The 13335-nt window shown below is 38.9% G+C and overlaps 1 protein-coding gene across 3 annotated transcripts in view; it reads right to left on the bottom strand.

Annotated features, from left to right (window-relative positions):
- The window catches only part of PRDM10 (PR/SET domain 10), a 106436-nt gene that overhangs the window by 59317 nt on the left and 33784 nt on the right, over positions 1-13335 (bottom strand). For all 3 annotated transcript variants that reach the window (XM_045295473.1, XM_045295474.1, XM_045295475.1), the window contains 5 exons: positions 11833-12058; positions 10011-10252; positions 8808-9011; positions 5626-5698; positions 4068-4185 (listed from right to left, as the gene is read on the bottom strand). In XM_045295473.1, coding sequence (XP_045151408.1) covers positions 4068-4185; positions 5626-5698; positions 8808-9011; positions 10011-10252; positions 11833-12058 — 863 coding nt within the window. The remainder of the gene's footprint in view (positions 1-4067; positions 4186-5625; positions 5699-8807; positions 9012-10010; positions 10253-11832; positions 12059-13335) is intronic.

The raw sequence follows: 13335 nt of genomic DNA, 5'->3' as shown, positions 1-13335 counted from the left end.
TCTGCGTTAGTGCACCCAGTGGCATCGCCTGGGAAGGTTCTCTCTGGTCACAGTGAATTTTTTCGTAAAAGCAGTTTTGCTTGAATCTTGTGTTTTGTGATGGCTGATTTAAGCGAACAGTGTGCGGCTGTGAAATTGTGTTTCCTGCTCGAGAAAAATGGCACAGTACCTGTTGTGATGTTGAACACAGCTTACAAGTATATGAGTTGTGTTCTCATTTCAAAAGAGGTGAAATGTCAATAGATTACAAACTTTGTTCTGGATGTCTGTCACACAAACAAAAATGTCGGCTCATAGTACATTTGTTCATTCTACCGAGTCAGACCGCTCATCAAGCTTTCTATTTAGAGGTTCTGAAGAGATTGCACAATGGTTTGTGACCCAAAAGGCCTGATGTATGGTAGATGGGAGACTGGTTTTGCCACCATGACAATGTACCTTCTCACACAGCCATCTCAATATGCCGGTTCTGGGCAAAAAACAGCATGTCCCTCTTGCCCCACACACCTTACTCATCTGAACTTGCTCCATGCAACTTCTTTTACTTTCCAGGAATGCAGAGGGACATGAAAGGACAGCAATTTGACAATGTAGAAGAGGTGAAGAAAAAAATGTGAGAGGCACTGTCAGCCATCCGAACAGATAAGTTTGGAAAATGTTTCCAAGAATGGAATCCCAGATTTGACAAATGTATTAAGCATAACGGAGAGTACTTTGAAGGTGATAAGGTTGTTTTGTTCAAAAAAAAATTTTTTTGAAAAAAAATTATGGGTTTTTTTGGGTACCCCCTCATAGTCTTTGGTCCTTAGGCATTGTATCTTTTTTTTTTTTTTCAAGAACATTTGTGCATTTATTGCCATCATCATTCTCAAAACATTTGCTTTCTCTTGAGTCCTTGGTATTAGCTCCTCATTTTTCCCCTCCCTCCCCACAGGCCCTCCCTCAAGAATCTGATCATCTATAAATTATTATTACTTTGTCATGTCTTACACTGTCCCATGTCTCCCTTCACCCACTTTTCTGTTGTCCATCCCCCAGGAAGGAGGTTATATGTAGATCCTTGTAATCGGTTCCCCCATTCTACCCCAGCCTCCCTTCACCCTCCTGGTATCGCCACTCTTACCACTGGCCCCAAAGGGCTCATCTGTCCTGGATTCCCTGTGTTTCCATTTCCTATCTGTACCAGTGGACATCCTCTGGTCTAGCTGGATTTGTAAGGTAGAATTGGGATGATAGTGAAGGGGAGGAAGCATTAAAGAACTAGAGGAAAGTTGTATGTTTCATCACTGCTACACTGCACCCTGACAGGCTTGTCTCCTCCCCACGACCCTTCTGTAAGGGGATATCCAGTTGCCTACAGATGGGCTTTGGGTCCCTAATCCACACTCCCCCTCATTCACAATGATTTAATTTTTTGTTCTTTGATGCCTGATAACTGATCCCTTTGGCACAGGGATAACTGATCACACAGACTGGTGTGCTTCTTCCATGTGGGCTTTGCTGCTTCTGAGCGAGGTGGCTGCTTGTTCATCTTCAAGCCTTTAAGACCTCAGACGCTATATCTTTTGATAGCCAGGCACCATCAGCTTTCTTCACTACATTTGCTTATGCACCTGCTTTGTCTTCAGCAATCCTGTCTGGAAGGTGAGCATCATTGAATGCCGATTTAATAGAACAAAGTGTTCTTGCATTGAGGGAGTACTTGAGTAGAGGCCCAATGTCCATCTGCTACCTTAATACTAAACCTATAAATATATACACATAAGTCTATTTCCCCACCATCCTATATAAATATATTTACATATGTATATGCCTGTATTTAGACCTCTATAAATGCCCTTTGCCTCCTAGTTCTTTCCTCTATTTCCTTTTTCTTTCCTCTTGTCCCACTATCATGCTCAACCTTCATTTGGGTTTCAGTAATTCTTCTCAGTTACATTGCCCTTGATTAAGCCCTACCTGGCCTCTTACACCCTCCTCACCACTGATTTTGGATCATTTGTTGTTCCCTTGTCCCTGGGTTTGTTAACACCACTTCCTTTCCACCATCTCCTCCCTCACACGTCCCCCAGGCACCGTCTTTCCGTTGTTTTCTCCTCCAGATTGCTTATCCCACCTATCTTATCTAGGTAGACCTGCAGAGATAATAATATGCACAGAAACAAGACAGAGCAAAACAAAGCAACAAAAGAAAACAAAACAATAACAACAACAACAAAAAGAAAGAAAGAAAAGAAAAGCCTGTAAATAGTTCAAGGTCTGTTGGTTAATCTTTAGGAATGTTTTCCGGTCGAGTCTGATGGGATGCCACGACCTGGCCCCAAATTCTATTTTTGGTACTCCCTCAGGACTTCCTTGTCCTGCTCCCCTTGCTATTCTGTTGCACGCCCTTAGTGTTTTGCCTCGGTGTGGTAGGGTCAGGTCAGGCACAATTCCCACACTGTGTCTCCAGTGTTATCCCCCGTAAGACTATGGGTCAGTGAGGGATGTTGTATCTCATAGTGGGGCCGGCCATATGGTCCTCTGAGCATTGGCTGCTCTGAGCGGGAATACTGTATTGTCCTCAAGACTTAGTGGGCCAGGATGTGCTCCACTCTCTCTTCCTCCCCCTTCTTTTGCTCTCATGAGCTGTAGCTTCAGTGCTGTCCTCTGAAGTAAATTCTTCTTGAGGGAGGGATGGCTGTCCACCTAGTTGTGATTGGAGACGACACCCTGTATCACTTATTTACAAGGTTTTATATAATGTTTTAGGTGAAAGGTTTTACACAACAAGCCAGCTTCCCATTTAACAGTTTTTATATAAATTATCCTGTGACACTGATTACAATGTTCACAATATGCCAGCATTCTAATTATTTCCATTCTGCCTGTTCTTTTCCATTGATGGAGCATCCTCCTCCTCATTGCTTCTCATCTTTGCATTGGTAAATGTTGACACTTTGGTGTCATTCAGTTGACTGTTGAAGGAAGCACATTTACTCAGAGGGGATACTGTTTATTTTCTAAGCAAATCTATTACTTGGCTGACAGGTGATCTCCATCAGGAGTTTCAGTGTCAAGTTCAAAGAGTACCTTAGGGTGATAGCCTTAGGAGTTCCTTTAATGGTCCAGTAGATCTGGCCTTTTATAGATATTTGAATTTTGTTCTAATTTTTTCCCCATTCAACCATGGACCTTCTATTGAGTCCCTGATAAAACAGTTAGCACTTGAGATAATCTTTAAACTTTCAAACAAAAATATACAACCCTGAAGTCTTAAATTCAAACAGTAGTCTAGTTTAACTAGTAAAAAGTCTTGAGCATTATGCCCTTTTAAGATCTATCTATATGGCACCAAACTGACAAGAGCCTTGAAATGATTAGATAGGAACCTTAAGGGCCCAGTGAGTTGATGTTAGTGGGGAAGGAACAGTTCAGAACAGGTAAATAACCATGGCTGCAGCATTCAAAGAATGCAATCAATGTCACTGAAGTGTACAAGTCTGAACTGTTGAAGAGGTGTATGTTTTGCTGTGTATACTACCACCAACAAAAATACATTATTTTAAAAGCACACATAATTGACATCACAGTATTTTCTAACCAGAGCCCTCTAAAGTCTTCCCATCTGACCTAGAAAAAAATCCAAATTTCTTACCATTACCTATAATACTCTATCTGACCTGATCCTTCTTTCAAATGTCTTTATTATATATTAGAATTAAATATATGATTTTATTTAATAAAGAAATGCTACTGATTAAAAAAATTGAAAATTACAGAAGCAGATCATTTTTTAAAGTATATGTTATTTCAAGAATCCTTATTTCAGAATCTGTAGTTAAGGGAGACTTAACTAGCTTGACTGGAATGGATATGGGAAATGCTAGAAAAATAGACAAATAATAAGTGAAGGCCATGGGGAGGAAGAGGAAATGACAGATAAACATTTCTCTCAGCTACATACTGGTTACTTCTAAACTTGTGTATGTGCACGCACACATGAACACTTAGCAGTTTATAGAAAATACAGGAATTATTCTGGAAGTCTGAAACTGAGCCTAGAAACCCATTCCCCTCATATATACCTGCTGAACACATCCAATTTCTCATCATGTGAATTGAGATGCTGCTGCAACTGCTCCGAGCTTATAAATCGGCGGTTACATTCATAACAGGGCCAATTCTTCTCTTGCTCTCGAAGAACTGCACTCATAGAAAAGAAGTTATAAAGGCTGATGGTCAATAGACACCAGGAAATCCCAAATACCCAGTGTCCCCACTATTCCCATCCAGTTGTAGTCCAAAGAATCCATCACACGAATAGAACATACAATGTCAGCTTACTGGCATTGCTGTTTTGCCATGAAATCAAAGACTAAAATTTGAAAAACAGTTGGTTTTTAAAAACTTTTTCTAATATATTCATATACCATATCACAGGAAGAAATATCCTCACATCATCCCATAACAAACACACACACAACCACATTACACTGGGATGACAAAGGTGCTAAAATGTAAAGTTGTGTGCCCCAAAAACTAGTGATTTAAGCTGCATATTTTATTACAAATAACTTTAAAAACCAAAGCCCAATACAATCCCTTTAGCAAAATGCTCAGAAACAAAAAATTCACTGCCTTCCAGTCATACTGGCTCATAGTAACCCTATGGCACAGGGTAGAACTGCCCCTGTGGGTTTCTGAGACTGTACCTCTTACAGGAGTAGAAAGCCTCATCTTTCTCCCTTGGAGTGGATGGTGATTTAGCGCTACCAAAGGTTAGCAACTTCATATGGGTAACCACTATGCTCCTTAAAATGGTCAGAAGTATCTATTAAAACTGAGTAAATACATACTCAATGCTTTAGCAATTCCACTCTGAGATATATGGCTAGCAGAAATGTATCCATAAATTCAATAAAATAAGTCGGTAAGAATATTCATATTGGCCTTCTTAATAATAGGCCCAAATTGGAAACAACTCAAATTACCATCTATAGTAAAATAGATAATAAAATAATACCAAATAGCAATGAGAATGACCAACCTATGTTATGTACAACAAAATGAATGAATTTCACAAACTAAATGTTGAACAAGATACCCAAAGTGTAACACTTCATTCCATTTATGTAAAGTTCAACAGTATGCATATTTTTAATCTGTGTATTAGAATTCAGATCAGATAATCTTGGGAATGAATAGTAATCAGAAGACAGCACAGAGTGAATTCTAGGACATTGTTAAGATTCTCATTCATGATCTGGGTGCAGGTTACACAGAAGTATTCACTGTGAAAATTCATCAAGTTGTACACTTGTGATTTATACACATTTCTGTATATAGGTTATACTTCAACAATGTTTACATTTAAAGTCAATGCCTGCCTTGCTAAATTGTCAGAGCTGGTTAAATCTAGATAAGAATCATCCTCTGATCTAAGACCAATGTAATATTTGGAGGCTTTCATTATATTAAATACTACTTTCCAGTATGCACAAAAGAAATGTAACATGTCATTGATAGGTAGCTCTAAAAGTCCTATTGGAGTATCTTTTAAAATAAACTGATATAGAAAAATTAGATCACAAAACATACAATTTGAATTCATAAAGGAAATGAGCGATATAAAAGTCCAATCACCTTTCCTTTCTTCCTCAGAAATGTCATGAATTTTCTGATTCACGAACTCAGCATAGGATGCAGCATACCATACCTGCAAGAACATCAGAAAGAACTAAGGGCCATTACCAGATGTTCTTTGCATGCTTAAATTATTTCTCCCACTTACATATTGCAGTTCAAGGCATGATTTTTTTTTCTTGAGTTCTTTCAGTTTAAGATATGTGTTAAATCTTCTCAAGATGTTCTCAAATTTCAAGTGGGCTAGACACAAGGTTGTATTTTGACTCCTGGACTTGTTTTAATTTTCTTCAGTTTCAACTTGAACTTACAGATGAGCAATTTGTGGTCTGTACCCACAGTCAGTTCTGGCCTAGTTTTAGCAGCTGATATTGAGCTTCTCCATGGTCTTTTCTCATAAATGTAATCAATTTGATTTCTGTGTATTCTATCTGGAGTCCTTTTGGGTTGTTGAAAACTAATTTTGGGGGGATGAAGAACTCATGGTTTTGCAAAATTCTATCATGCCTGCTCTGGTTTCGTTTCTATCACCAAAGCCATATTTTCCAATGACTGTTCCTTCCCTTTTCCCCCCAACTTTTTCATTCCAGTTGCTAATAATTATCAATACATGATTGCATGTTTGATTAATTTCAGACTGAAGACACTGGTAGAATTCATCGATTTCCTTGTCACGAGTTTGGTAGTTGGAGCATAAATTTGAAAAATAGTTGCATTGATTGGATTCTCTTGAACGTAGACAGATATAATTCTATCACAGGCAGCACTGTACTTCCAGACAGAGCTTGAAATGTCATTTTTGGTGATAACTGCAACATCATTACTTTTGATTATTTCATTCCTACCATAGCGAAGCATACAATTTTTTTATTCAAAATGGCCAATATTTCACCTCACTAGTGTCTAGAATGTCGATGTATGTGCTTAATTTTTAAGAATTTCCAATTTTCCTAGATTCATACTTTGTGCATTCCAAGTTCTGATTAGTGATATTTACAGCTGTTTTTTCTCATTTTGAGTCGTGGCCTATGTGGCAGTTATGTAATCTACTGTCAACTTGAGGAAGGGGTAGAGTCTAGCCTATCAAACAAGTCACAGCTTGATGACCTCATTTGGAGGCGCAACAGAGATAAATAGCTGACTGGAGGCCAGACTTGCTCTCTCTCTGCTTCGTCTTCCTGTTGACAAGACACATGAAGCTATGCTGATGGAGCAAGAGCCTTTGTGCCAGAGGAGCCACATGGAGACCCATGTCAGCATTGAGATTCTTCCACTGCCACTAGATCCACAAGACTTTCCACCCACTGGCCTGTGATCTTCCTGAATTCAGCATCATTGCATGTGTTGCATGAGTCTAAAGAGGAATTAATAGACTGGTATCAGACATATGGGCTACTATTGGACTTATGAACTTGAAGTGGATAGGGCTAGGGTGTCTTTTCAATATACAATTGATCTTTTATATAAAGCTCTTTCTTATCACATATGAGTGTCTCTGGATTGGTTTCTCAAGTCTACCTGGACTAACACATTATGGTACCTTGGAAGTGGGGTGCTATAGAAACAAATCATAAAGATGGAGAATGGATGCTTGTTCGTCCTCTGCCTCCTGGTAGATCTTCTTTGGCTAGCCAGAGGTCAGATATGGCCATGTGTTTTAGTGGGTTGTTTTCTGGAAAGGACATGGGAAGTTAAAGCTTTGATTATTTTCTTTGTTTGTTGTCTTTGTTTATTCCTGTTTGAAATGGTGAAAATGAAGGTGATTAATGTATATTTTGAGTTCAAGGGGCAAAATATCCCCTTGAATTTCTCAGAGACCATGCTGCTTAATGAAAATGGCTGAGAGAAGGTCAAAATGGCTGACAGAAAGCCTGGCTCTGGCTTGATTCAGTCAGAGGCCTAAGACCATACTTCGTATCCATGTAATAATATAGATAAGGATTAAGATAAGATAGATATGGATTGAACTTGACTGTTTTAAGAATTGAGTTCAGGATCTGGCTTTACTAGATTTATACTGTTTTCTTCTACCTATTGTCACTGATATAATGATTGATAGAAATTATTTGGGGGAAGTATGAAACTAGAGAGTTTGTAAGCTCTTTTAACCACTAATTTGAATCTTCAAATAAGATTAGGGCATGCCTGCAAAGAAGCCTCTGAAAGGCTAAACCCTACCCAGTGTCAGAACATTTGAAGGTGAAGAGACTTGCCTAGGAGGCTGTTGACAGATTGAAGAAAAAGGGAACTCTTATGCTTTTTGAATTTTGAACGAATGGTTTGTGCCCGAGGCGGGAAAAATTTGGAACATGAAGGTATTCTCTAACCCTTCTTCAAGTTGACAGCAACAGTCCACCCCTTAGCAACTTGACAACTTTTACACAAATTGACTTCAACTCATAGCAACCCTACAGAGAGTATCTCCAGAGGAGCAGCTGGATTGGTTGAACCTAGACCTTGGGATTAGCAAACCATTACTTACCAGAACTTCTTAAAGAGGTATCTATTCCTAACTTTTACTGCATGGAGGCACTGTGCAATTCAGAGTTAATGGACTCTTGTGTTCATTATTCACTTATGTTTCATTTATACCAGGACGTAACACAAAGTATTCAAAGAAGATAGTCATGTTGTTAACACAGCTTTTAAACAACACGAAAAAGGATTCACCTCAAAATAATTTTCCCTTAGAATCACAAGCAAAATTTTCATGATCACAAGTTAACAACTAGATAATTTCAAACACAGAATTATTCCCCCAAATAAATCTCCAAAATCAGAAGCCAGTACACACAATTCCATGGGTAAAATGAAGCATTCTGATTAAAAAAGAAAAAGGTCCATATATTAGAAACCTCTTGTACAAAAGCTCCAGCTTCTCAACAACTTCTTCATAGTAGATAATACAACTAAGTGACCCTGTTTTTAATCCTTCCATTACAAATACCAATCTATTCCCTAAACAATTATTTCTTTATCACTGGGCCTAATACCTTCGTATAGGCCTTTCGTGGGCACAAAATCCTGTCTTTATGGGATCAATACTATAGGTAAGTAGTTAAGTACACAAATTGCAAGGAAAGGATTAATTTAGTATGAATCTCACCTCCAAAAGAAAAAAATAGCAAAATCTTACATAATCACTCTTCTAAACAAATGGCATCACTGACTCAGCATGGTACCTTCAGTTCCTGCTTGGGCTCTACATTCTTTATTGTTGTGTAATACACATGGTGGCCATATTGGTAAGCTACCAGGTTCTGTTCCAGGTGGTTCTGGGCTGGGCGCACAAACATCATCCAGTTACAAAGAGTTTCATCAGACAACTCAAACCAGAGATCTTCATGCAAATCCCTTTCTTTTCTGTCCCCTTTATCAAGAGAAACCTGAAACCCAAGAGAAAGCAAGAAGCTACAGTAAAGGAACAAATTTAAAACAAAATCTTCAATTTGATTTACATTCATTTTGTAACAAAAAATCTTGCTCCTTACATTAGCTATATATTGTGGTTTTTCCCTTTGGCTCAAGAAAGATGTTGCAATTGTGACTTGCCAAATGCAAAAGGAAAAAGATAACTTTCTCAAGCTTCATTTATAGGAGAGTTAATTGGAAAAACCTGAACGTCAACAGTCCAACTGTATAGCTTCATTTAAAGTTTCACAGAAGTAACATACCACCCTATTCTATAAATAAACCAGAAAGTGCAAACAAACATATTCTCAGCTCATTGCATCTTTCCTTCTTTTAGGACTCAACTGAATTATTTTTAATCTGTAAGGATATGAAGGATAATCCCCTCTGCATCATAATATCTCTCTTGGTGAAAGAAAAGCAGTGGATCTCTCAAAAAGAACCCACATCCAATCACTCTCCCCTTCGCACTGCCCTTCGTTCCATAGAGCAACTCTCCAAAAAGCAGACAGAAGAGAGGGCTAGAGAATCAAAAGCATCAAATATACAGAAAAGTTGTAACATAAAAATACCTTATCAAACATTGCACACTTCTTTAAAAATTCAAGACAAAACCTGTTGTAATAATGTCATCAAAAACTGAAACACTATTTTCCTGAAAACATTTTTGGCACACAGCAGATTACACCACTCTATATAATTCTTTGTATATTCCAGTCAACATAAATACCCTCCCACCACCAAAAAAAAGCATAAGAAATCAGCTGCTAAGCATTTAAGAACTCAAACTCTCAGAATTATTCATAACATCTCAGAGGACTGGAACAGCAATCTCCATTTAAATGATGAGAGAAAACTTTATTTAAAATAAATTAACCATAGAAAGAAAAATACTACCCAACAAATAAATACCAAGGAGTTGAAATAAGAGACTCAACAGGGAATTGTTAAAAATGTGATAAAGTACAAATTACCTTTAGGTGAATGTAACAGTCTTTCAGCTCAGACTCCCTGACAAGGGGTCCCTCCACAGGGCCAAACTGGGTGCGCTTGGGAATGCGTCTCTTGGAAAAGACCCCTCCCAGGAACCTGTCTATGTAGAGAACCAGGGGGAGACTGGCTCTGGCTCTTGTGAGCACTGGCCGATTGGGGATTGGATGCAAAGGACCATGCTTTGGGCATACTGACGAATGTGCATTGTTGCACTCCTCACACCCTGCAAAAGAAAGAAAATCTTTAAAGAACAGCCAAATTTTCAACACGTCTTGATTTAAGGTAAAATGTTCTAACATGAAAAATCCTCAAATCTAAGTTTGCAAAGCAAAATTCATCTAACTCCATTAAATCGTAATACATCAGGTTTCATAGATCAATAAAATCCTATTATTGTCCTTTAACATCAGACAGAGTCAGTTTATGCTAGCCCAAAATAGTAAGTTAACTGTGATTTGTTTTTCTGCTGAAATTAAAATCCCACTATTGTTGCTTGTTGTTATCATTGGTGTCCAGTCAACTGGACTCATAGGGGGTCCCATGCACAAAGGCATGAGACCAGTGTGATCTAGAGGGTTTCCACGGACTGACTGTAGGCAGTAAAGTGCCAGGCCTTTATTCCTAGTCCATCTTCGTGTGGAAGCTCCACTGAAGCCTCAGTTCAGTGTGAGAGCAGCATGCAAGCCTCCACTAACGAGCGTTGGTAATTGCACTTGAGATACATTGGCAAGGACTTAAATCAGATCTCCTCCATGGAAGGGGAGAGTTTTATCAATGAAACCACTACTGCCTCCAGAATTAAATTAGTGACAGTTACAGCATCTGAAAAGCAAAAAGGGCTCAGTATGCTCAATAATGAGAAAAAATAGAAACAAAGCTATTAAAAATATATACAGCTGTAAAGAAGATGAAGTGAGATGATGTATGGATAGCAATTAGCAGTGTCTGTCAAATAGGAAGGGTAACCCAAAATATGAAACCCAATTCTCTTACTGCGGTTAGCCTAATCTACACCAGGTTTTCCTTCTCCTCCACCTCAGTCTCTGTGGAATTTTTCTAACTTGCTACATTGCTCTGAGGCAAACAATATTTCCCGAAACAGCCACCAAATAATTCTGAGAATCATCCCAAGAAATGCTAATTGCTGCTGTTACCTGAGGCATCTTGAAACTGGCCTAAAACAACTTCACAAACACCATATTGTTCTCCCTGCTTGCTTATGGTCAATAAGTGCATCCTGTGATTATCCTGAAACTTGAGTGATGTAAAACATCTGTATGTGACTCCCCTAGGGTGTGGATTCCAAAGTAAAAAGTAGATAATCTCTATGTATTCTGATTTCAACTGAGATTTCATCAGGACAGAGTGTGTTGCCATCCAATACCCTGCTGGTGCCACCTTCTAACAAATTTCAGACACGGGAGGGAGTGAATTGGCTGTGCTGGTCCATCCATGCAATGAACCCTTACTAGCAGTAACAGAGGGCTCAATACATGTGAATAATGAGTCCTTGAGGGGCACTAACTGTTAACTGTTCAGCCACTGACCAAAATGTTGGCAGTTCAAATACACCCAGAAGTGCCTTAGAAAAAAATCAATGGTGATCGACTAGAACCAACAGCGATCAACTTCCTAGCCGTTAAAATACACACAGCTCTTTTCTGACACACATGGGGCCATCATGAGTCAGAGATGATTCTATAGCAACTATATTTGGGGTTTTTCTTTTTTGTTATGTTAACACACGTAATTGCAAGAAACAACACATGGCTTCCGCTGAGGATTAGACTGTCCTGGACTTACATAAGTCATGAGGGTCAAAGGGCCGAGGAGGATCTGGTTCCCAGTCATCTAGGTCTGTGTCTTCCCCATCTTCCTCCTCATCTTCATCAGTATCCTCATCCTCATCATCATCCTCTTCCTCTTTTGCCTCCAGTCTCCCAATGGGATTCTGTAGAGTTGTTAACGGATCGGAAGCATCCACACTCTCAATGGAGGGTAACACTTGGTTATGTACTGGTAATGAGGCCTGAACAAAAGATTTAAGATATAAAGTTAGGAGATACTTCTCTTTAGCCACCTGGGAGAGAGAAAGAGAGAGAAGAGAGAAAGCTTTTTCAAGCCCTGGAAAAAGTATTCCCATTTATTGAATGTAATGAGAAGTCTGACTTCATTTTCTTTTTTAACTTCATTTTCTGATGTTTAATTGCTGACAACTTTTACACCTTTTCGCTGTACCCCACATCAAAACAAATGAAGAAATCATGGATGCACCCTCCACTGACACTGGAGGTAGATTTAAAACCATGCAAGCCCCCGCCTGCATGTTGAACTTTTTTTTTTTTTTTGCATGTTGAACTTTCACCCAGCCCCCAGCCCTGGACCAAAGTAAAACTCTCAGACCATTTGGTCTAGCCTGTTCTTTCAGAGACCTGAATTAGGGGAGAAACAAACACTTCACACCTGCGTGTGTTTATGTGCGAGAGAAAGAGAGACTGAGGGCCATAAATTGGGTGACTGCTACTCTATCAAATATATACACTGACAAAAAATCGTCTCTTAAAAATTCTCCCACTGCCTAAATATTATAAGGTTATATCCCAGCCTCTTTTAATACAATGTTATTTCTACTGCACAATTAAAACCATGAGATATACTTCTTAGACAATAAATGTATATAAAAGATGTTTGCAAAGACATACAGGATGAACAAGTGTGGGGAAAAGAATAAGACGATATGCCCAGGTATCTGTATAGGATTGACAGAGGACATTTGTCATGGGCATTTACCTTTGTTTCACCCATGAATGTGGTGAAGCTATAAGGACAAAGTTATGAAAATTCTTAGACACAATCAAATACCTTGAAGAAATGAGTCATTGAGCCTGGGAGCTCAGGACCACAGTCTTAGGGGACACCAAGGTCAATTGATAAAACAAAGTCTATGTGTTGTACATCCTACTTTGGTGAGTGGAGATTAGTGTTTTAAAGGCTCATGAGCAGCCATCTAGGGTGCAACCATTTGTCCCTCCATATCTGCAGGAAAGAAAAATGATGAAAACTAAAGTTACATGGAAACAATGGACTAATGGGCTACATGAACCTCAGTCTCCACCACCCTGATACCAGAACTAGATGGTGCCCACCTAGCATTACTAACTGCTCTGAAAAGGATCACAACAAAAGGTTGTAGACACAGGAAAAAAAACAAACAACTCTGACTAGCACAGAGCTGATGCTGACTCATAGCAACCCTATATGACAAGGAAGAACTGCTCTTTCCAGTGTTCAAGTCTGTAACTTTTT

The sequence above is a fragment of the Echinops telfairi genome, unplaced genomic scaffold (genome assembly GCF_000313985.2).
Source record: "Echinops telfairi isolate 266 unplaced genomic scaffold, ASM31398v2 ScPeMD7_5592;HRSCAF=6446, whole genome shotgun sequence".
Lineage (NCBI taxonomy): Eukaryota > Metazoa > Chordata > Mammalia > Afrosoricida > Tenrecidae > Echinops > Echinops telfairi.
Note: the sequence above shows the minus strand (reverse complement) of the source record. Positions and strands in the feature narration are given on the sequence as shown.